This window comes from Columba livia, chromosome 2, assembly GCF_036013475.1.
Source record: "Columba livia isolate bColLiv1 breed racing homer chromosome 2, bColLiv1.pat.W.v2, whole genome shotgun sequence".
In the NCBI taxonomy this organism is placed as follows: domain Eukaryota; kingdom Metazoa; phylum Chordata; class Aves; order Columbiformes; family Columbidae; genus Columba; species Columba livia.
Window position 1 is genome coordinate 89464756 of NC_088603.1, and position 21894 is coordinate 89486649.

Genomic DNA, 21894 nt, shown 5'->3' on the forward strand with positions numbered 1-21894 from the left:
TATGTTCCCTTGAATTTAGCAGCTTCTGCTTTTCAAAAGGGTGGTTGGTGAAGCTCTCCCTGCCTGTATTCTTCAGTTTCGCTGAGGCAAAGCTCTTCGGGATTTCCTGGAGAAAGGTACTAACTGCTCAGTGTACGCTGCCACTTTTTTGTGGGGATCTTTTCCTTTTCTCTTTTGTCTTTTTCTTTTCTTTTCTTTTCTCTTTTCTTTTCCTTTTCTTTTCTTTTCTTTTCTTTTCTTTTCTTTTCTTTTCTTTTCTTTTCTTTTCTTTTCTTTTCTTTTCTTTTCTTTTTTTTCTTTTCTTCTTTTTCCTCTTCTCTCTCTTCTCTTCTCTTTTTCTTTCTTTTCTTCTTTCCCTTTTTTTTTTTCTTTTCTCTTTCTTTCCTCTAAATGCCAGGGTGTGATTCTACTGATCAAATGCTCTTGTGTCCCTGTATGCAAACCTGCTGGAAGATGCGAGGGTATTCTGGAATAAAAACCAGGAAATTTTGGCTGTAAGTGTCAACTGTATCAGATCCATAAAGTCTGCTTAGAAGTTTCAGATGGTTGTGCATCTCTGTAAAGACCCAGTGAGAAAAATAAAAAAAATAGAGAAGCACTATGTACACCTGATTCATCCTGAGTGTACCCAGCTATTATCCTGGCCTGTGAAGCACAGAACAACCATGTCTGCAGAGCTTCACTGAGGGAAGCAGTGCCTGAAATAAATCCCCAGGTACAGTCTTGCCATATCTGTTCTAAAAGAAGCCCAACTTTGCCATTGGAGATCTCATTTTGCTATACAATATAAACTTTTAGTAAGTACTAGATTATTTCTGTTCTGAAGACCTTGCTTTATGAGGCCCTGATCTTTCCAATGCTTACATGTTTGCTTAACTTTGTGTCTGTGAATTGTCCCTTTTAAGTCAATGAGATTACTCACATGCATAAACTTATGCCTTTTTTTTTTTTTTTTTGTAACATAAGAGCACAGATAAAGATAGGATGTGAGAAAGGAAGTATTATTATCCTCATCTTGCAGATGAGGAACTGAAGCACAGCAAAAATAAGATCCTGTTCTTCACAGAATGTATATACAATTAATTCTTAAGCATATGAGTAATTTCCAACAGGTTCACTGTGCACTTTGAACTGAAGTGTAAGGTTTGGCTTTCAGGGACTGACTGTCACCGATTTCAAGTAAGTTACTTAAGTTTTGATCCTGTGGCATTAAATTCAAGTGCTTAAAAAGTGTGGGGCAGGTTTTGCACAGGATGCGAATGACCAGGTTGAGATAAAGGAGGGTGATCTGACCCCTTTAACCTCAGCTCCGAGGCGTTACAGGTGGATGTCTGCAGCTGACGGCGTATGACATCCCGCCGTACCGCTGTGTCCAGGTGCTGCCTACCGTACCCACAGACCTGCAAGTCCCGGCGCCGCATGAGCCCGGACCCGGGAGCTCCCGGCGAGGCGGCGCGGAGCCCGGTCCCTCTCCCGCGGCTCCAGCTCAGCGGAGCCGGCGGGGCCCTCCGGTGAAACACCTCGCCAGGTAAAACCCCACCGCGGGGAGCTGGGGTCGGCGGCCGCCCCGCTGCCCGCCCGGGTGGCACCTGCGGGGCGGGGGGCGCCGGCGTGCGCGGGTGCGGAGCGGGGGGCCGTGCAGGGCGGGGGCGGCGGGGGAGGGACCGGGCGCGGAGCCGCCGCCCGCGGGGCAGCGCTGGCACATGGAGCGGCTCCGCGCCGCCACAGCTGCCGCCTGCCCCGGCGCAGCAGACACCGCGGGGCGGGGGGTTCCAGGCAGGCACCTGCCCCAGCCCCGGGGGCGGGGAGGGCGTCAGCCCCGAGCGGCTGCGGCGCGGGGGTGAGGAGCGCGGAGCTGGCGCTGCCGGGAGAAGTTGCCGGGAGCGTAAAGTGGGAGACTGCGGAGCCCAACAGGCAGGTCCTCCCGTCCCATTCCATCCCTTTCTTCACCTCCTCCCCGTCCCATCCGCGTTTGGTTTTGTTTTTAATTTATTATTATTATTTTATTTGCAAACATTGCACCGCAGTTTGGGTGTGAGGCGTTTTAGAGCTCTGCCTTAAAATTTCAGGAACGAGTAGCCGTAAGGAGCAGGACAAGAAGGGGTGCCCATTGATTCCAAGGGGAGGGAAGTGTGCGGGCCTGTCTGTTTTCGCCTTCTCGAGTCCGCTGCACCACTTCGGTTCGTTCAAAGCCCGAGTTCAAACTGCTCGCGCCTGTAATTTGCGGAGCGGGGTTGCGGGGGGGCAGGTGCCGAGGTTGTAAAAGCCATTAGGAACTTGTAAAAGTAACAGCCCCTGGGCGCTTGAGGGGAACGGCGTTAGAGGAGAAGTTGCTGACTTCCGAATAGCGGTGTCACCAGAAGTTTTCCTCCTTGCGATACAGCCCGTCACAGCTGAAGGTTTTCTTTCACCCTGCTCTGCAAAGTTAACGTCTCTGCAAAGGGACGGGTTTGCTCTGTAGTTCTTATTAAAGAAGATGCGTGTAGTTAGGAACTGTGTGTATGAAGAAACGACTTCCCACTGCAGCAGTCGATTCTAAGGAAACTTTTAATCTTGTGCTTCAAGCAACCTGATTACTTCTTGGATTACTTTTCTGCCTTGGTCTAGAAGGTATGGTAACGCTGACAGATGTTGTGAAAAGCATTCTGCTTCCAAACTAGTTAAAAGCTAGTAATACTATGTCAGAAAAAAAATTGTAGCTTATGATTGCAAACTATCTCCAAAAAAATGATGTTTTGTGGAGTGCAAGAATATTTAGACCAGTATGGCCAATGGCTTAAACTGTGTAAATTACTGTAGAAGAATATGATGTTGTTTATTTTTTTTTCTCTTCTTTCCTTTTTTGTTGCCCTTGCACTGAGTCTGCTTACACATTTAAGTGCAAGTAGTATTTTGAAATAACTTTGTGTGGAGATCAGAAGTTAGAATGAGAGCTTCCTGACTAGTTTTTTGTTTGTTTGTTTGTTTTCAGTAGCTAGATGCTACTAAGGTTACTTCCATATGCATTTACTGTCCAGCCATCAAAAAATACCCCAAATGAAACAAACCAGGTATCTACTCCTGATTATATTTTATCCATGCATCTTAACAACCCCTTTGCTAGACTTTAATAGTCTATTTTTAAAATTAGATGCTGTAATGTATTGTAGGGGCGAAATCCTTTAAAAGATGCACTGTTAGCTTCAGTTGACTGCTCACATCGATTGCTAGTCACATGCGGACTGGAGTACCAAGTAGTATGACTCTCTATTACATATTATAAATGATCATCGAAATGTAAAGAAAAGGCATATTAATATATTGCATTTAGAAATAAGTACTACAATTTCTTCCAAAGACTTAGGAAGACTTAATCTGAATCAAGTAAGCAGGGGAATATTCTGAGTGGCTTGTGGCATTGCTCTTTTGCATGGTTTAAGGTGTTCAGAGCTTTAGTGAAATAGAAAAATTAAGGATGGGATGGCTTTTTATATGAAAAAGTAGTTGCTTCTTAATTTTCCAAGCCAAATTTTTGCCCTTAGGTAACTTTGTTTACTCTTCTTTCTCTTCTCTAATAAGGGAAATTCTAAGTCAGAAAACTGAGAATTGATTTGTTCATGTTACCATGCATGCACCCAGTATTTCTCTTCATGGATTAATATAACGGTAGCATACAGTGGTTCATACTATGTGCCTTTTCCAAAAGGTGTCATCACTAGCGTGCAAGAAGTTTCTTTCTAATATTGACATGCTCTGTTTTGATTTTTAACTCATAAATGTTTGTTTTAAAACTGAATAAAAAATACAGTACATAATGCTTAGGTTGCCATGTATTTTCTTCCCCCTCCCTGCAAAGGATACCTTGATCCTTAGCAAAGCCCTATCGAGTTTATTTTAATAACCACATGCCGTATTGCTTTATCAAACCCTTTGAAACTGCTGCATGTGGACATGACAAACTAAGAGTAGACCAAGTGTGAGACCAAAAACTCTTAAAATGATAGCTGTTCTTAGCAGAACTGTGTGAGGGAAGTGTACAAAATACTGCAGAGCTCTGCACTTTCCTTAGTTCAAGTTTCTGTTATCCTAGACTCACTTCGAACCTTAAAGATTTTCTCACATATGTTAGTATTGGTGACTATTCATGTGCTCATTTTATTTATTTTTTTTTTAGTAAAATAGCCTGAACTCAGAGCTTGATCAACTATAAAATACATACATACATACATATATGTGTATATATATATATATATACATATATATAAATCATATCCCTAACTATAAAGTAAAATATTTAAGATAAAAAGCCAAGGAGAAGGCAGATATACCTACCGACTGGCCAGACTGAAGTCAATGGAAGTCCAGTGTTGGACATCCTGAAGAGCCAAGATTTCAAACCTACTGAACCGATACCTGCAAGAGTCATCTATGTCCTGGGTACAGCTTCCAGGGGAAGCAGTGGGAAGGCAGAGGCATAATGTGGAATTCTACTGACTGTCTTAATTCAGTCAGAAAAGACTGATGGAGCCCAGTAATTAAAAAGGGATCACTAATCTCTCTGGCTCAACACAATGACAGGGTAGAGGGCTCTTCTCTCTTTGCCCTTCATGTTCCCAGTAACCAGAGAAGCTTAGATGCTGATTTTGTGTGCATCCTTTATCCCAGCTGAATATTTCTCAGGGTGGCTACCTAACTTCAAGTCAGAAAAGTGAGGTGATGCATTTTCAGTGGGTTCTATACTCAGGAGTTGCAGTAGAGAGACAAGCTTGTCGTACACCGGTGACTTTCTAACTCAGCTCCTGGCTGCCAGTTCTCACTCCAGGAATGCTCTGGTTGCATGTTTTTTTACATAAGTATGAATGACACCTTTGTCATTTGTTTCATATGCAATGTACAATAAAAAAATGCAATAGTCTCTGTTTTGGCATTAGCGTAGCAGTTTTCCTTTCCCTTGTGGACCTTATTACCAAAAACCTGGTTTGCTTGTCACTTCCACTGCATAGCGATGCAGAAATGTAAGTGGAGAATCAATCCACAGTTACACAACAATGTAAAACTTGTTTCTCATAAGTAAAATTAGTAACTCCAAAATGAAGCCAAAAACTTTTCCAAACGTATTTTATTTGAGCTTACACTAACGCCACAATCTTGCAGAAAACATGGAAACAGGTCCAGTCCGTATTTCAGCAACAGCAAACACGGGCATAATGAATTGTATGCTGTTCTGGCAGATCACTTTTGGCAACGTTTTGTTTAAAAGTCCAAAGGATATCAAAAGTCGTGGATCACAGCCCAATTGTGTGGCTTTTTGTCAGGAAAAGCTTTCACCGAAGACTTGTGGGACTTTTTTCTCCTGTTTCATGTGCAAGAAGAGCTGGATCTGTAGTGAATTTTGTTGTTTTTCAGTCAAGATTCACATATGTACTTGATTATATTTTGACCAGTCATTACTTTCTACTATTATTAAAAATAATAAAATTAGACCAAAGAAAACATAGCAGAGTAGTAAAACGTAGTGCAGCAATGATGGGATCTTTGGAAAAAGTTGTCATGTTGTTATGAGCGTAAGGCAGGATACGCTGCTGGCGTTGTAGTGGACTTGCTCGGAATTCCCCTCCCAAGCAAGTAACTCCACTTTCCTAGGAAGTATAAAGTCACACAGAATGAAAGGTTTAGGAACATTTTTCTTCTCAGAATCCTTCCCCCAGAAAGAGAAAGGGGAGGAGGCTGCACTGCTGGACAAACACCGTTGGGTTGAATGCCATTGCTAGATACCTTCAGAAGGATACCGGGAATACACTATTTCAGTTGAGGAGTGGAAGGTAAGAACTCTCATCAGTTTTTCTGGGAGTGTGATTCTTTGGGAAGTGTTTTTAGATGCTTGCAACTCAATGCAAGAGTCAAAAAAGGAGAGACCTACTCCTCACTAATATTTTTTTTTCTGTAATCCAAAGATTACATTTTTCCCCTGCTGGAGGGGAACAGCGTTTAGAGATGAGCATGAGCTCCATCTGAGGCATGATAGGCAGTCTTAGTCTTGTTAGCTTTATGGCAATTTTTAAACTGGAGACTACTTTAAATACCTTCCACTCATCCAAAGTAGCTGCAGGAGTTTTATATCCCAAGTGGCTATCTGGCTAAACAGACTGACTTCAGCTGGCAAACTCCTGGCTTCCAAGGTCAACTGAGGTTTGTTGTCCCTATATCAGTAATCTGTACATAAAAATACCTACAACTTGGAGTCAACAAGAGTTTTGTTTGCTCCCTAAATTTAAGTAGAATTGTGTTAGAGAATATGTTGTGATGCATCTTTATTAGAAGCCCAACAACTTCTGCCTCACCCTTTTTAAAGACACACCTTCCTTCACGCGTTAAACTGATGGACAGTAAGAGATTATTGCAGGTGTTTGTTGTGGGTTTGTTTTTTTTTTTTTGCACTGAGCAGGTCACTGCCAATGCAGTGTGGTGACTACAAAGGTAGGTCCCAGTCCTAAAAAAGATTCATGACTGTTCATACCTTTTTTTTGACCATTGCAAATTCATGGGGATAGGACAGCGTAGGCTTGGGACCTGCATGGCAAAATCCTGATTCTTGTATAAATCCCTCAAAATGCCATTCAGACTGCAGTTTTTGAAGAGTAGTTATGCTGAAATTGTCTTTTTTTCTTTAAGCTATGGGAACTGTCCACTTCTTTAGCTTATTTTGAATTGTGTTTCACGTGAAAGATTTGAATTTCTTCTTCTGATCCCAGTTGCTCTACTTTCTCAGTAAAAGAGAAACTCGCTCTCTAAGGCAGATCTGATTCTCCAATGTGTTGCTTCATTTTTCTGCTTGTATCAACTCACTGAGAACAGTGGAGGAATTACAATATAAAGCTGGAAATGTCTATAGCAGACTGGGTCCAAAATATTTGCAAAAGTAGAGTTAACTGAAACATGTAGTGTGGAGAAACTTACTAATTAATTTCAATTATAGTAATTTTAGGAGTTATTTTTAGGTTTATTTACAGAAAAAAAACCAAACACACAGGTCTCTAATATGTTTATTCAGGCTGGTAATGTCCTTTAATAATCTGTAACAGTTTGAACAGTTTGCAGGGAAATTAGGAAGCACTTCTGTGATCATGAAGCAGAGTTGTTTAAACCTCCTATGATCTGAACAAATAGACTACTGATATATTGTTGGGGATACTGGGCAATAACGATTCTAGACATAAAGATATCCTTTTATGTTTTCTCTATTTCATATTTGGATATGCTATGCTAAGGACATCCTATGCTTTTTAAATCATATATAGATATTAAAAGTACAGTTTTACATCTGCTGCTTGCTTCCTCTTAAGTGAGAGCCCTGAAAGAACATCCAGGAGCTCAGTTTGGCTACTTGAGAATATGCTGTGTTCCTAGATTGAGTGCCTTAATTTACACACCTCACCTTTTTTTAGTCAGTTTATTTATATGATGGAAATGTGAGCATTTGCTTTGTCATGGTGAATTTATTCCACTTTTCTGCTTGATTTTTAGTGAATAAAGGTGACAGAGTTTAATGAGTTAATAAAATGTGTCCTTAATTAGGAAAATTACCTTCATATTTTTCTCATATTGTGGAAAAAATTTATAATTACTCTGGCTGCAGTTCAAAAACTTGAAGGAAGAACCTTTCTCATATTTGTAATTATATCAAGTCCAGTAATTTGCACGCAAAGTAAAAAAAAAAAAAATAAAGTATCTCTTTTAATGATGAATTTTAATGATGAATATAGCTTAAACAAAGTAGAATTCTAAGAAGACTGCTTATGGAAAACACATACAAGATGCGCTTTTTATCATTTGTCAGTGCTTTGACAAAGAATTCCCAAAGAACTGAGAATGATGTAGGATGTTTGAGGTAACTTTTTATACACCCTCACAATTGTTCACTAACATGGAAATTAATTTTACATGTGCCAGACATATAAATGTTTTGCATCTGCACTATTAGCAGAGTTCTTTTCTTAATCTTGTGTGTTGAATTACAGAACTTCCTTCATTTTGCAGACAGGAGCTCTCCATTGAAATTTGACTGTATGCTCATAATTGTATTGTCAATTTGTGTAGTTAACCGGCATTTACACTACACAGGAATAGAGAAACGACTGAATAAACTAAACATCTCCCTAGACTTTATAGAAAATGCTGAATATGGATTTGGTGTAGAGGAAGACAAATTGATCCATTTTGTTTTTACCTTTTTTCTTTTTTAATGCAGTCTTTTTGAAAACCTGGAGGTTTCTTTTTAAAAACAGAAATGGAAGGACACTGCTGGGCTTATTATGACTCCCAGTTTTTAGCTTTCAGGAAGGACCACCCCTCATCTTTGTAGTTATTATTTACATTGAGCTGTGTGATGAGGCGGAAATTAAAAATAGAATTAAAATGCTTCTAAAGTAGAGTCATTCACAGAGATTGTGAAGTCTAGCATATTAAATTACAATAATAAAGCTAATTATCAGCTGCTTGCTGAGATATTGGATGTTTTTAATTAAAACTAGTTTGTAGGATTCTAGCAATTTTCTTCAAGTATTTCCACTGGTTGTGCAATACATAGTACCTTTTATGCACATTTAGCAGCTTTCCTGTTGTGTCTTCAGTTGTATGTAGTACATTTGTATGTAAAGTTAAAAGTCTATTAAGAAAAAAATAATATTAAGTCTTTCGTTTAAAAGTAAACTAAATGTTAAATACTTTTACAGGGCCATCTTTATTCATATCCTCTCTGGGTTGTTGGTTTAAAGTCATTGATTTCAGTGGATGCAAGGGAATGGCTCTGCTAGAGTGAGACCTTCTGCTGCAATTAGCTTTGCTTCAGTTTAGGTTGTAAAGTGGGTTGGGGTTTTATGTCTTTGGTTGTTGGTTTGGATTTTTAGTTCGCTAAAGCTGCAGCCTATGTGATGAGGAGCCAATGAGACATGTCAAAGACCACAAAGACAAGACGTGCTCACACGGGAGTGCTCCGTTAGGGCCAGCTGCTCCAGTGACCTGGGCCAGCAGTCCCTTTTCCTGCAGCGGGGCTGCTCGCACAAACGAGGGTTGCGAAATTGGCCCTTTCCCCACAGTGGCTGTGGAAGCAAGGCTGGGGTTTGCCTCTTTGCTTCTTTGTTTTATCGCAGTTAACCCAGAGCTGCCACCGCTGAGGAACACGTGTTCCCCTCTCTTTTTATGTTTGCAAAAGCACCTGCAGAACGCCAGGTCTCTTGCAGGAGGTTTCTTCTCCTCCCCTCCAGACTTCATGAACGTTCATTTTTCTGCTCTGAGTCTTCGTGGAAAAGTGTACCTGCCCCTGCAGGGTGCACTCAAGACAGCAGCATTCCTTCAGGGACATTTCTGTCTGCTCAGCAAGGTTACACCTACAAATAGACAGGAAACAGGCTGCTCAATGTGCTGCACATTTGTGTACTTCTTGCAGCACCAGAAGTAGAGCTATCTGTAGATGTAAGGCCACCTCTGGGTTTAGGTGCGTTTCTGTAAGACCAAAGGGGCTCCTCAAATGTCAAAATTTGCGATTTCATTTCCACAGCCTAAGTGAGATCCCATTGTGTTGAGTGTGAAACACGTGTTTTCCCATAGAAGTCAGTAACTACGTAGCTAGGGAACAAAGAAGAAAACAAAATAGCTAGTCTTTGGCATTGGATTAGGTCATTCCATTGAATTGTAGTAATGGCCCAATCCTGCGATATTTTAATATCCTAAGAGAGTTTCTAGAAGGGCTGACGTGCTTACATGTTTGTTTGAATTGATAAAATACTGTATAAATGCTAAGCATTCATTTTCTTGGCAAGGAGGTTTATTTTTGAATTTGCATTGTAAAACAGGAGATGAAATAATAAACCAAGACTTGCAAATAATTAATTTGCTGTATTCTAAAACATTAGAAAAACTCAACCTTGTAATGACTTCTTCCTGTTTACTCTCGGAATCCCAAAAGGTCCCAAATCCGCTTGTGGTTGTAACTGACACCAGACATAAATGGAGCAGTACCTCAGTGATTCATGGGACTTATTTTGACATATTAAGATGTTGCACAAGTTGCATAGTAGACAGAGTTGCAAGGAGGGAAATCAGTCACCTATAAATTTTCTTTAGGCTCGGGATGGTAACCTGGATAAACTCTGACTAATTTAACTCCAAACTTTTTGTGTGAGCATGGTCAGTTGGGTGCTTTTCTATTGAAAACAAAATCAACACAGCCTTTCAGAGGTTTTGTGTGTTGATTATTAATTAGCTTAAGACTGCAACCGGCAGGGTGATTGGACTAGATGATCTTTTGAGGTCCCTTTCAATCCCTAACATTCTGTGATTCTGTGACTTCATTCTTTTTCCTAAGTGTTATGGTAGCTTCACCTGGGAATCTGATATTTGGAGTCTGAAGGTCAAAATATACAGCTTAGAGGTGTGTATCCAAGAAGACTTGAAGAAATAGTTTTATCTATTTTGAGGGAAACATTGTAGCCCTTTTAATAAGGGGCCACACTTTGGAGCTATTTGGGTTCCTGAACAGAAGAAACATCTATTATCGCCTAGTTGCTGATTCTTTTCCTGCTATAAATGAGAGCTACTCATATTCAGTGTTTGAGAACAAGATTGTTTTGGTCAGCTATCAAACCCAGCTTTTTATTTCCAACTTCAAAGTCCTAAATTAGCTTAGAAAGTAAATAGATGCAACCACATTGAAGACAGTGAAGTCATAAACACTTCTTATGTTGGTGATTAATTTAATTCTGCAGGTGCAACTTACAATAAAAAAATGCAAACCAATTCTTTTTCTTGCCAAAATGGAGGGCTATTTAGGGTCTTGTGTCATAAAGATTTCTGAAAAAGTGTTTAGACAAATCTTTGTAAAGGTCTTTTAATTTACAAATCGATATCAAGTGTATACTTTGCTGTAAATCCTGGTATCCGCACACATGGCTCTCTTGCTTTCTGGGAAGTCAGTGACAACGTTTCTGCTGATTCTAGAGCACAGGAAGAAAGGGAGGAATTTCCACGGCAGAATTTCCTATTCATAGATTTACCGTACCAAAGGCAAAGAGGTGAATTCTACACTTAGCATTTAACATTTAGCCCAAGACATGTTATGTTCAGGTCCAGCATGAAAAAACTTTTAACAGTCGCAGAGCCAAAACAATCACGCTGCTGTCATTGTGGAATTGGGGAGGGGGTTGTCCTGTCATGTATTCTTTGCTGACACAGAGCCTACACTGAAGATGCCTGGGATTTCATTAGTATTTACCAGATACCACAGGATATTTTCTCCTTTAGCCCTTCCTTCTCCTGTCACTTCCAGTCCTGCTGAAGCCCTAGTGATGGGGAGAAGGCAGGTGCAGCCAGAATGAAGTGCTCTTCATGAGTGCAGCTGCCTTCTGGTGGATATTTTCTTAGGATGTTTTCTTTGCTTGGTTGAGGTTGACTGTATCTTGTGGAAAAATGTGTAGTAATCAACTAATTAATAGCAGCCAGGTGACCCTCAAAGGCAGTAGTAGATGCGTGGGCATTTCTGTTTCTTTTCCTTTGTGTTCAGTGATGCTTGCAGGAGAAATAAGGGACTATACCGAGCACTTGTACCATACCACCTGCCATAAATACACTGTGTTTCCAGTAAATGAACAGGCTACCATTATAGGGTATTCCCTCCTGCAAGAGAAGCTGCATTTCCCACTGACTACTTCATTAAAAATGGACCTATTGAAAGGTTTTCAGTCCCATAGGAGCTGATGCAAATTCTTGAACGAGGTGGCTTTCTGTATTTGCATGGCTGTAGTCATTTCTGAGAATTATATACAGATGTTAAACAAATTGTTTCATCTGGAATTAAAGTTTAAGAGAAGAATAAAGCAAGACACAGCATTACTGGATATTAAGCAGTGCTATAGTATGAGTGCAACAGGGAGAATACTCTGTTTTTGCAAACTGCATGAACTGAAATCTGTTCCCCAACCCATCTGTCTGCAGTCCTGCAGTCTGTGCCCTCTTCTTTTTGCAAGTCCAGCATGGAGTTGGTGAGGGAAGCCAGCTTTTGCAATGGGGGCAGCAGTATATTGGATCTCAAATGTACAGATGACATTCAGAAGCAAGTGAGGAAACCATAGAACATTAAATTAATAAATATGACCACAGCTATTATGCTTTCCCACTGCAGCCTGTTGGGTAGCAGGCTGAAGATATTTTTGGATGGGGAAAAAAAAAAAAAATCAGTTATGGAAGCTGGGCTAAAAAGGTTGGGATAAGGTTTAAACCTTTTCTACAGGAACGTAAGCCACTTAAGCCTCTTCTGCTTCCAACCTTCAAGAAAATGCATCTCCTTTAATTCTAGGTAACAGGGTTGATGGGGCAGGTATCCCAGTTACAAAGAACAGCAAAAGGCCAGCTCCTCTGCTTAGCAGGATGGAAGCCAGCCACACCACGTAAAGAGGTGGCCATGGCTGAACAAAGATCTTGTAGGCTTTTTGTCCCCTCCCCACCTGAGGCTACTTCAGATGCCCATGCCATACTTCCAGGTGGGGACGAGGTTGTGCTGGGACCACCTGCTCCAGCAGCACATCTATTATCCAAAGGGCCACCAGCTGTCCACAGCCAGCGCTCAAGCCCTGGGACCTGTGGTGTCCCCTTCCGACTGAAAGCCTAAATTTTGTTTCTACCCCACTAACCCTCCACACGCTCCTCCCTGGTGCTTGTGGTCGCTGGCTCCTCAGAAGATGGTGTGTCGCAAGCAGAGGGCAGGAGCTTCCCGGTATTGCTGGCCGCGCTGCGGAGCCAGCCATCTGTCAGCAAAACAGGAAGGCACGGGTTCCCTTTCCCTCCTGGGCTCGTTTCGCTATTTTGGGGAGCTGTGCTTCTCCCCCGCGCAGCAGCGGGCTGGTGCGGTCTGAAGGAAGGGCTCCCGGGCGAGCAAGGGGCCAAAGCCTGAAGCTGCTGCTCTGCCCATCTGCCGCGGCTGGAGGTGTATTCATTATTAATGGAGGTAGTGGCAGTTGCTGCTCAGATATGCAGCCCTGCCTGGGTAAATGAGACATTCTTCAGCAAATTGCTTCGTTTTTTGATTGCTGATTGTACGCGTGTCACCAAGCTGACTCAAGGTTCATCGATGCATGCTCAGTAAATTAGAAAGAACATAACTATGGATCAACCAAGAGAATGAATTCTGTGCCTACAATGACCCAGGGCCATTTAATTTTCTGCTTAATTTTGTTGCAGTCAGTTTGCATTTTGGGTTATTATGCAGTAGGAAATTAACAATAAATAACAAATTTGGTCCTCCTGTGCTTGTAATGATATTTTTATAAATCTTTGTAATGCTGTTTTTAAAAGGATCAAGGTCTGTGCCAGTCTGATACTTTAGCAAGTATGCAGGGAGGAAATAAAGAGAAAAATACATTATTCTTCCCAGATAATCTTATAGTTAAATAGCAAAGGGTTTGGTTTTTTTTTCTTTTCCCTTCTTTCTCTTTCTGTGTGTGGAGGGTTTTTTTTTTCTTTTTCTGTGTGTGTGTATGTGTGTGTTATTTTGCATTAACTTACGGCTCTTCCTCTCTTCTCAGATAACTTGAGGAAAATGGAAACAGATGAGGCTCAAGATATGTCCCAGGTTTCAGGTGAGGTCTTAACGAATACTTCTACAAAGAAAATCCTAAATTCCTGGTCATCTTTCTAGCACAGTACGATGTTTTTCTTGTTGTTAATAAAATTGCTTTGGGTCTTTTTTTAAAACCAGAGTGGGAATTGAGATATAATTAATGATATCATTTGATATCAAGCCCAACAGTGCATGGATTTTTTTAAAAGGAACTGAGTAAATAAAGAAGTCAAGGGAATACTGAAGCATAGATGTAATTTTGCATTAAACCTGTGGTAGTGTATCCCTGAAGCATGGTCAGGTGTGCATTTACACTCTTTCTTTGGGAGCAAAGTTCTGATTGTTACAAAATAGAGAACAAAGAAAGTTCACCAGGTGGGAGGGGGCAAATACTAATTAAAAGCAAACAAATTGTATTTACCACATAGGGTTATTTGACTTTTTCCAGAGTGCTCAGTTTTACTTATAAACATTTAAAACCAAAAAAAGACTGATTGATGTGAGGTTTTACACTTGCAACTGTTTTTGCTGAAGATGACAATATTTTGAAAAAAAATTTAGACAGCAGGGAAGTCAGGTTTCTAAAGTTTGCCTTGTAGTGGCATGGATAGGGTTTGCAGCCTTACCCCGCATTGATATTCCTATGGGTTTTTTTGTATTCTTAACTTTCTTGTAAATTGGTTCCTTAAAAAAATGTCTTAGCAAGATAATATGTAGCCATACTGCTGTGCCTCCGCAGTTGAAAAAGGACAAGTTAGTCTCTTTCCTAGTTTCCCTAGTATGTTGGCAGCTGCAACGGTTCATTGCTTTCAGTTTTCACTCTTAGTGTTCAGCCAGGAGCCAGGCAGCCCCGTCACGGAGGTTGCTCCTCAGAGGCACCTGGGTGTGTGGCTCTTAAGAGGCAGCTCTTGGACACTGCTGGCTCAGGACCTGGAGAGCAGCTACAGGAGGTCATGAAGGTCTGGGTACAGTGTGGGTGACTAGGTCACTGGGTTTTCCAGAAATGTATGAACACACTGCATACATATTTTTTTCCTTTCTCCCTCCTTTCTAAAAATGTTTTCTCAAAAATTGGAACCTGGAACTTTTAGTGTCATCTGAAAACTGAAAATCAAAGACATTTTCTGTCTGAAAGAAGAGCAATACAATAAACCTTCAAGCTAACAGAAGATTTTCAAATACATTTAGTATAGGGGAATATTTCCTAGAGAGCCCTGTGAAGGCATGTTGCTCTCCCCTCCTCAGGTAACTGTTTTAAAATTGTAACTAGATATACTTACACATAAGTGCTTTGTCACATGCTGAAACAGTTTGCAGATGAAATAAACCCTGTCCTACACATGCTGTCGTCAGAGCACATATGGCCCTAGCAGAAGCAGCAGTGGGGTTTTAATCCCTTATTCGGACAAAGCCCCAGCACCTCTGCCCGCTGCAGAAACTCCCTCCTGCTTGCCCGACCTCCTGGGGCAGGAGCACCAACCTCCTCTTCCTTGGCAGCAACACTGGCTTCCCTGCATCTCCCCACCTCATTTTTGTGGTATTCTGTACAATGGCGTTAATTTGAGCTCCATACCTGCCACCTCTTACTAGAGTGATGCATTTTTTTATTATTTTTTGACTTTTGACATGGGGAGGAATTGCCTCAAGTCAAGGAGTGAGTGGATTAGAAGGTCACACACTTTGCCTTCTTTACGGTCTGTTTCTCCTCTTAAGAGAGAAGATTTGCAAGAAATTTTGTCATTTTAAATGTTTGTGTATATGTAAAAATATACATAGTATATGTATATCTATGTTTATAATTTGTAGCTCTCAAAGTTTTCCAGGTTTTGAGCTACTGTAGTACTTTCCTGTGCCTTCTACCTTTCCTAGCAAGTCATGCTGATGAGAATAGTACTATTCTGTAGTGATAGAGGGTTCTCTTACACTGGTACATATATACATATATATATATATATGTGTGTGTGTGTTTATATGTTTAACAGGAATTTTACCTCTGACAAGAGGTAGACAGTTCCTGTTACTGAGCATCTGGTACTTTCTGTGAGCAGAGGCTGTGAGTTGTATGGGGTTGTTAGCTGGATTTGTGAACAACTGTCCAGAGAAACAACTTGTTAATTTACTTTCATTTATGATCTGAGTTGTGTGTGAACTCAGCCTTCTGGAAATAGGAGTTTGTCAGATTAGGTTCAACAGATATGGGCTCTTTGTAAGCTCTTACTAGACCTCAAAAGCAGAGGATTTGAAGATACAGGGATGTTACCTACTTCTTTCTCATAGGCGGACAAATCCAGAAAGGAGTTTTTCCCCTTGCATGATGAGGGAGCTCTACTGTATAATGGGAACCAGTTATAGGATTGCACAGTTTCAGGAGTGTGAGATTGTCTTGTCAGCTGGAAAACAGATTCATTTCTCCTGCTCTGTGAGTAATGCTCATCAGGTGTAGCTTATTCTCTGAGCCTATGGAATTAGGTGGTTTAGTTCACTAGAATGCTTGGTTGTGTTTTGGTTTATTTTTTAATACTAGAAAATAAAATTACTTTGGAGATGTTCTTTGGGATTTTTATTTAACCCAGAAATAAAATAGTTCTCTAGAAACAGTCTTCTCAGCTCAAAAGCAGTGTTTTGCAGCCATGTGCTTTATGCAGCCGTAGCTGACCCAGGTGTGTCAGGAGCAAGCTAGGCCAAGAGAGTATAAAGCTAGTGTGAGCAAGTCAATCCCTGTTTGTGCACAGGCATTCCTGCTTCTGGGAATCCAGGCATGGCTGGCTCCTAGAGGAACCGAAATACTGTGTGACTAACGCAGAATTCACACTTTTTATTTTTCTCCTGAAAGTGGTATTTCATGAAGCAAGCAGTTGCAGTTCTGAAATGAGGAGAGAGCTGACATACATTTAACCAAACGGTATCCGGCACTCATACAAGAGAGTCAGAAAACACAGATAATATCTCACTTAACAAGCAGTATTTTTCCTGCCTTTTCTTTTTTAAATCGGTTCTATGGCCTAACAGTTAAGGAAGGTGAAAAAAAACAGTACAAATGTTTCCACATCTAACATGAAAAGATCTCCCTAGCACCAACCAGGCTGCGCCACACTCTGCAAATGCAGGAAGAAGAGATTTGCATTTGATGTTCTTGCTAGGTCCTGGGAAGGTAGAAATGAATGTATCCTGGGGTGGTATTTCCCACCTGAGAGCCTGGCTCCCGTCCCAGAGTGACTCTTTCCATCACTGGAGGTTTGAGGTTCTGCAAGTGAAAAGGGGATGTGAATTGGGTTTGACTGTCATCCAGAATGATGAATCAGTGGCAGAGCCAGAAACAGAACTTCAAGTCTACATCTGCCTTGTCTTTTTGATTTGGTAGGTCAGGTGGCTCTTTATACAAATTTAAAAATCAATCAAACAAAACTGAACCAAAATAAAATAATAATTAAAGAAAAAAGCAAACAAAACAACACAACAACCAACCAACTGAAAAACCCCCAACACAAAACAAACAAACAAAACATCCTTCCACCCCAAGATTAGGTTGCATTATTTCTGCTTGATTTCTTATTTTTGAGAAAAATATAAAATGATAATGGAATAAATCTATGTTACTTTGCTCTGTTACGTGATATTTTAATAGTTTACCCCAGTACTTTCCACCAGGTATTTTTTTAGCTCCATCCCTTTGACCAGTTGTTGTTCTGGACATGCCTGACAGAAATTACATGGGAAACTTTTCCCTCCTTTCCTCCACCCCATTTCCATTTCTAAATTCATTGGCGAAAGGATGTTAGTGAGATTGCATATCTGTAAGATTACCATGCAGTAGCAAATTTATCATAGTGTAACTATTCAAATGTAGTTAAGGCATGAAATACAAATACGCTCTAGAATCCAAGACACAGAGCTCGACAAATGCATCTATTTTAAATCCGCTGTTTTTACCCTGCCTTTTTGCATGGAGGGATATCTTGGTCATGTGTAACAGGAAGAAATCCACTGGTATTAAATGAGTCATTAAAGTCAAGTTTACAAAGTTTTCTTAACTGCAGTCTCCTGCAAAGAGAGAAACATACCAGATCTCTTTTCTGTCCCACCAAGTCCATGAGGCTAGTCTGATCCATACCACCTGGGCAAACAGCTATTAATTTAACAAGCAGAAGATTGAGAGCTGTTTAGTGAACCAAAAATTTCACCATAAACTGTGAAAGTTCTGATCTACTAGCAGGGTTCTATTCCAAAAGACTGCTTTGGCTTACCTTCAAAGCATCCTACTTAGCCTGTTTATTGTAGGATGTCTAATTATACGCTAAGAAAGTTTTGATTTTACTTGCTATCTGTTATAAGTCTGATATTATGCATTTATATTGGTGTGTAGCTAAAAGAGCCTTCAGGTTTTTAGGTTAAGTGTTCTTCTGCATCTAGGCAAAGTCAAAGCATCAATTTCCATTGTAACTGGGAGTACGACTTGAACCTTGGAAAATTCAGATGGCTTTTGATTACTATTACTCTTAAATGAATTTCCTTAACCTACATGTAGTATTAAGAGAGCTGATTCTGACCAGACTGCCTCTTGCCCTATGATTAAACTTCTGATTTTTTGGTTTTGTTTTATTGGAGGGGCAGGGAAGCATTGAAAAAGCTGAAATATTTCAGCTGTCTCTCCTCACCCGTGCACTGTAAAAGATACCACAGCATGGCAGGATGAGGACTTGCATTGGAAAGTTGCTGGCAGTTATTTAGATCCTTACATCCCATAAAAATAACATAGAAAACTACAGAAATAACTAAATAAGAAGGTAAATAGTGAATGGCAAAAACTATTTTACTGAACTTACTTCCTGCTTTTACTTTCCTCTGCTGTAAAATTCATAGCTCTTCTTTTCCATTTATGCAATCCACCTTCACTCTTGCACTTGCATCCAGTGGGTTCCCGTTTAAGAATACTCCTCAGAAGCTGGAGATGAGGGGTACCATATGAAATAATCTAGTCAGTCCCTCTGCCAACACAGGACTGTTCCTTCATTACCCTCCTTTGTTATTCCTCTGGCTGGAGTTTTAGATGGTTCCCCTGATGCCACTCCCACCTTCTGGCTCAGAGAGTATTCCACGCTCTAATAGACACATCATTAAGAACTGCAGGCACCCACTCTTTTTGTGGAAGATAAGTTAGACCTATCTGTCATTTGCCCCCCTGCCACGATCAGTACTGGCTGGAAAGCACAATGCTTTGCTCCAGCCAGGACGTTAGGAGGAAACTGTTTTCTTCTTTCAGGTCAAATCCGTAACTGGCATAACCAGAATGTTCTCACTTAAGCTAAATATGTTTGTGTTTTTTTTTTTTAACTCTTCTGAGAAGTGATTTAGAATTAATGAATGTTTGTGTGTTAATGAGGGAATTCTTATTAGAAAAAACACTAATTTGCTAGGCCTTTGTGCCATGAAATTACTGCCTTTGCTGTGTGCTGATTGCCATGGGATGTCTAATAGATGGCATCAGTGTAAATTGGTAACATCTCCATTTTGGAGACAAAGGTCTTATGTGAACATTACTGAGTTCAAATCCTGCTCTGAGCTTATTCCATTCTTTGTTATTAATGCAAAGACCAGCCTTTTAGTAACAGTATATGAAACTAATCACTTAGGTAATTCTTTTGGTAGTTGTTTCCAAAGTATGCTTTTGCTACAGATGTGTGAAGTAATTTTAAAAGGTGCTCTGCAAGACAGGGACAGCACTGAGGGCAGGACTTGTATGCTGTGAGGGGGAGCTAAGCCAAAAAACCTCACCATTTCTGGAAGTGCAACACTTAGCAAGAGAGTTATTTTCCTTATTTTATTGCATTTGGCACTAAAACAGTTCCATAGTACTTATAACACACCGAGCACCAGACTGTTTTCTTCTACAAAACCTTGTGCACACAAGATACTGGGGTTTGGGGATTTGTTTCCTCTTTACAAATGAGACCATAAAACCTTTTGAAGTAATTTTGTGAGGATCTCTTCTAATTGTATACATTTTAGGAAGTCCCAATTAGCTACAGGCACTTAATTACTTGTAGGCACAAGGACCAGCCAAAGATTGATCTGTGGGTATTACTGAAGCTTCCTGAAGATGTAATTTGAAGTTTTCATTGGAAATAAAATCTTATTTTGGGGGTAGTTCTGTTAGAGCTCCACAATACTTGTGGGTTAGACTTCACAATGTCATTGAAGCAAATCCAGATCTGCTGTCAAGGAATATCGGTGGAAGAAAGAAGAGATTTTTACAAAAGATGACCATTTGATAACCTCTGTAATCTGTCTTTGTAATCTATGTTGGCTAAACTGGATCTTCTGAGTATAGCAGCTGAAAAATATCCATGTATGTTACTAATATCCAAAAGGTTAAGGCTGATAACTGTGCATCCAGACTTCAGTAAATTTGTAAGAGATATTGGCCATTTCATTCTTCTCACAAATATAATTCCGCTGTATTCCAAAGAAGTGCTTTCTGCACTGAGCAGGTTTTGCTCCTAAGATTGTCATGCTTTTAGCAGTGCTTAGGTTTTTTAAGCTTTATTTGGTTTGTGGTTCCTCTTACGGTATTATTTGAAAATGAGGCTACTCTGATGACTCACTGATGCTACTTTCTTCACTACTAGGAAAAGAAAGTTCTCCAATTAGTGATGTCCCTGACGATGCAGATGAACCTATGCCTGTACCAGAGGACCTTTCAACTAGTACTGGAGGACAACAGAGTGCTAAGAATGAGAGAGTCTTGGGTAAGATGACCAGTACACTCTGATAAGAAATATTAGTACATAATATGATATGCCAATAATGCTAAAGTACTATATAGCAAGCTGGTAAACAAGCAGGCCCTGTGCCTTTTCATCTTGTTCAGCACAGGATTACTCAGTGCTTACTGGGTTTTGTGCAACCTTCTCCTTGGGAAAGGCGTTTTGAGGGACAGCAAACCTTTAAATCCACAGAGAAATTATAAAGATCCTACTATTTATCTTTTTTTCGAAAGCATAACCAATTGCACAAAATTCTCCCCAGAAAAGATGATTTTTCATTATGCTTAGATAATCAAATTAAATATGTGGTTCCAGGTCAAAATTATCTGAATTCATATTTGATATAAATTCAATAAGCTCTCAAGTATTTTTATTATTATTATTGTTACTAATTTGAATGCTATCTTGGATGTTGTCTTCTATTCAGATTTCTCCAAAAATGCTGTATTAGAACACGCATAGTATTAATGTTTCAGATTCCGATATCTAATCTTCATGTACCCTTTTTTTTTTTTAACTGGGAGAACTTTAGAAAACACCTGAATTTTGTTCTTCTAGGGAAAAGTTCACAATTGGTAAAATCTCTTGGATTAATTTAAATTGTTGTCCAGCAATGATTGTGCAAAATGCTAATTCTTCTTAAGGATGCCAGACTCCACACCAAGGACTGGCAATGCGGCTGACTACTGCATGCATCAGGTCACATGCACCCCACTAAAAAATACTAGATCATATTACCTGAGCATGATGCTTATTTACTAGTAGGTTATAAAAAACAAAACAAACAAACAAACAATACAAAACAAACCACACACAAACAGAAAACCCCACAATGACTCCCAGAATGTTGTGATCAATTCCCTGTATGATAAAAATATTTCAGGAGAGGTGTGACTATTTAAATAAGTTTATTTATCCACAAACAAAAGTATTGCTCACATTCTTATTGCAAGAACAAGTGTCAGGGTGGAAGACTATTTACAGAAAGATTGCAAGTACCTTAAAATATTTATTGTCTAAGGAAGTCCAATAAAGGATGGTGGGTGGAAAGGAAGGCACAGAAGGAAAAATAACTAAGTCAAGGTAACACAGCAGGATGGTGTCAGCAATAGGAATAGGCCCCACTCCCAACTCCAGCACTAGCTAGTTGGCAATGCAGTATCCCATGCATCTTCACTTTATTTACCACTTGATCACCTCTTACCAAAAATGTGAGCATAAAGTTCAGTTCCTACATGCATATTGACATACCTTATGCACAAATTAATTTTTTAAAATGCTTTTTAATAATCTGATCCCCTACGTTTGTTTCTCAGTCCAAAGCTCTTTGGACAAAGTCTTGCCTTTACTGCTTCTCTGTCAACTCTAGTGAAATGAGTTAAGCCCTCTTTCTCCCACAGTAACTAAACCTTCCAAAATATTTAAGCCTCGATTTAAAAAATAATAATGTTTTTTTAAAAATTCCGTTGCTCAAATTCAAACAAACAGGATTTTTGATTGCATTGAATTTACTGCACCTTGCAAATATCATACAGAACCAGC

General features: G+C 40.0%; 1 protein-coding gene across 26 annotated transcripts in view; it reads left to right on the forward strand.

Moving 5' to 3' along the window:
* The first annotated feature begins 1011 nt into the window (after positions 1–1011).
* Positions 1012–21894, forward strand: part of IKZF1 (IKAROS family zinc finger 1) — a 70809-nt gene continuing 49926 nt past the window's right edge. For 5 of the 26 annotated variants that reach the window (XM_065052736.1, XM_065052737.1, XM_065052755.1 and 2 more), the window contains exons 1-3: positions 5808–6456; positions 13554–13607; positions 20215–20334. In XM_065052736.1, the coding sequence (XP_064908808.1) occupies positions 6435–6456; positions 13554–13607; positions 20215–20334 (196 nt within the window). In that variant the 5' untranslated portion in view covers positions 5808–6434. The other 21 variants (XM_065052738.1, XM_021294557.2, XM_065052760.1 and 18 more) reach the window with 18 other exon arrangements.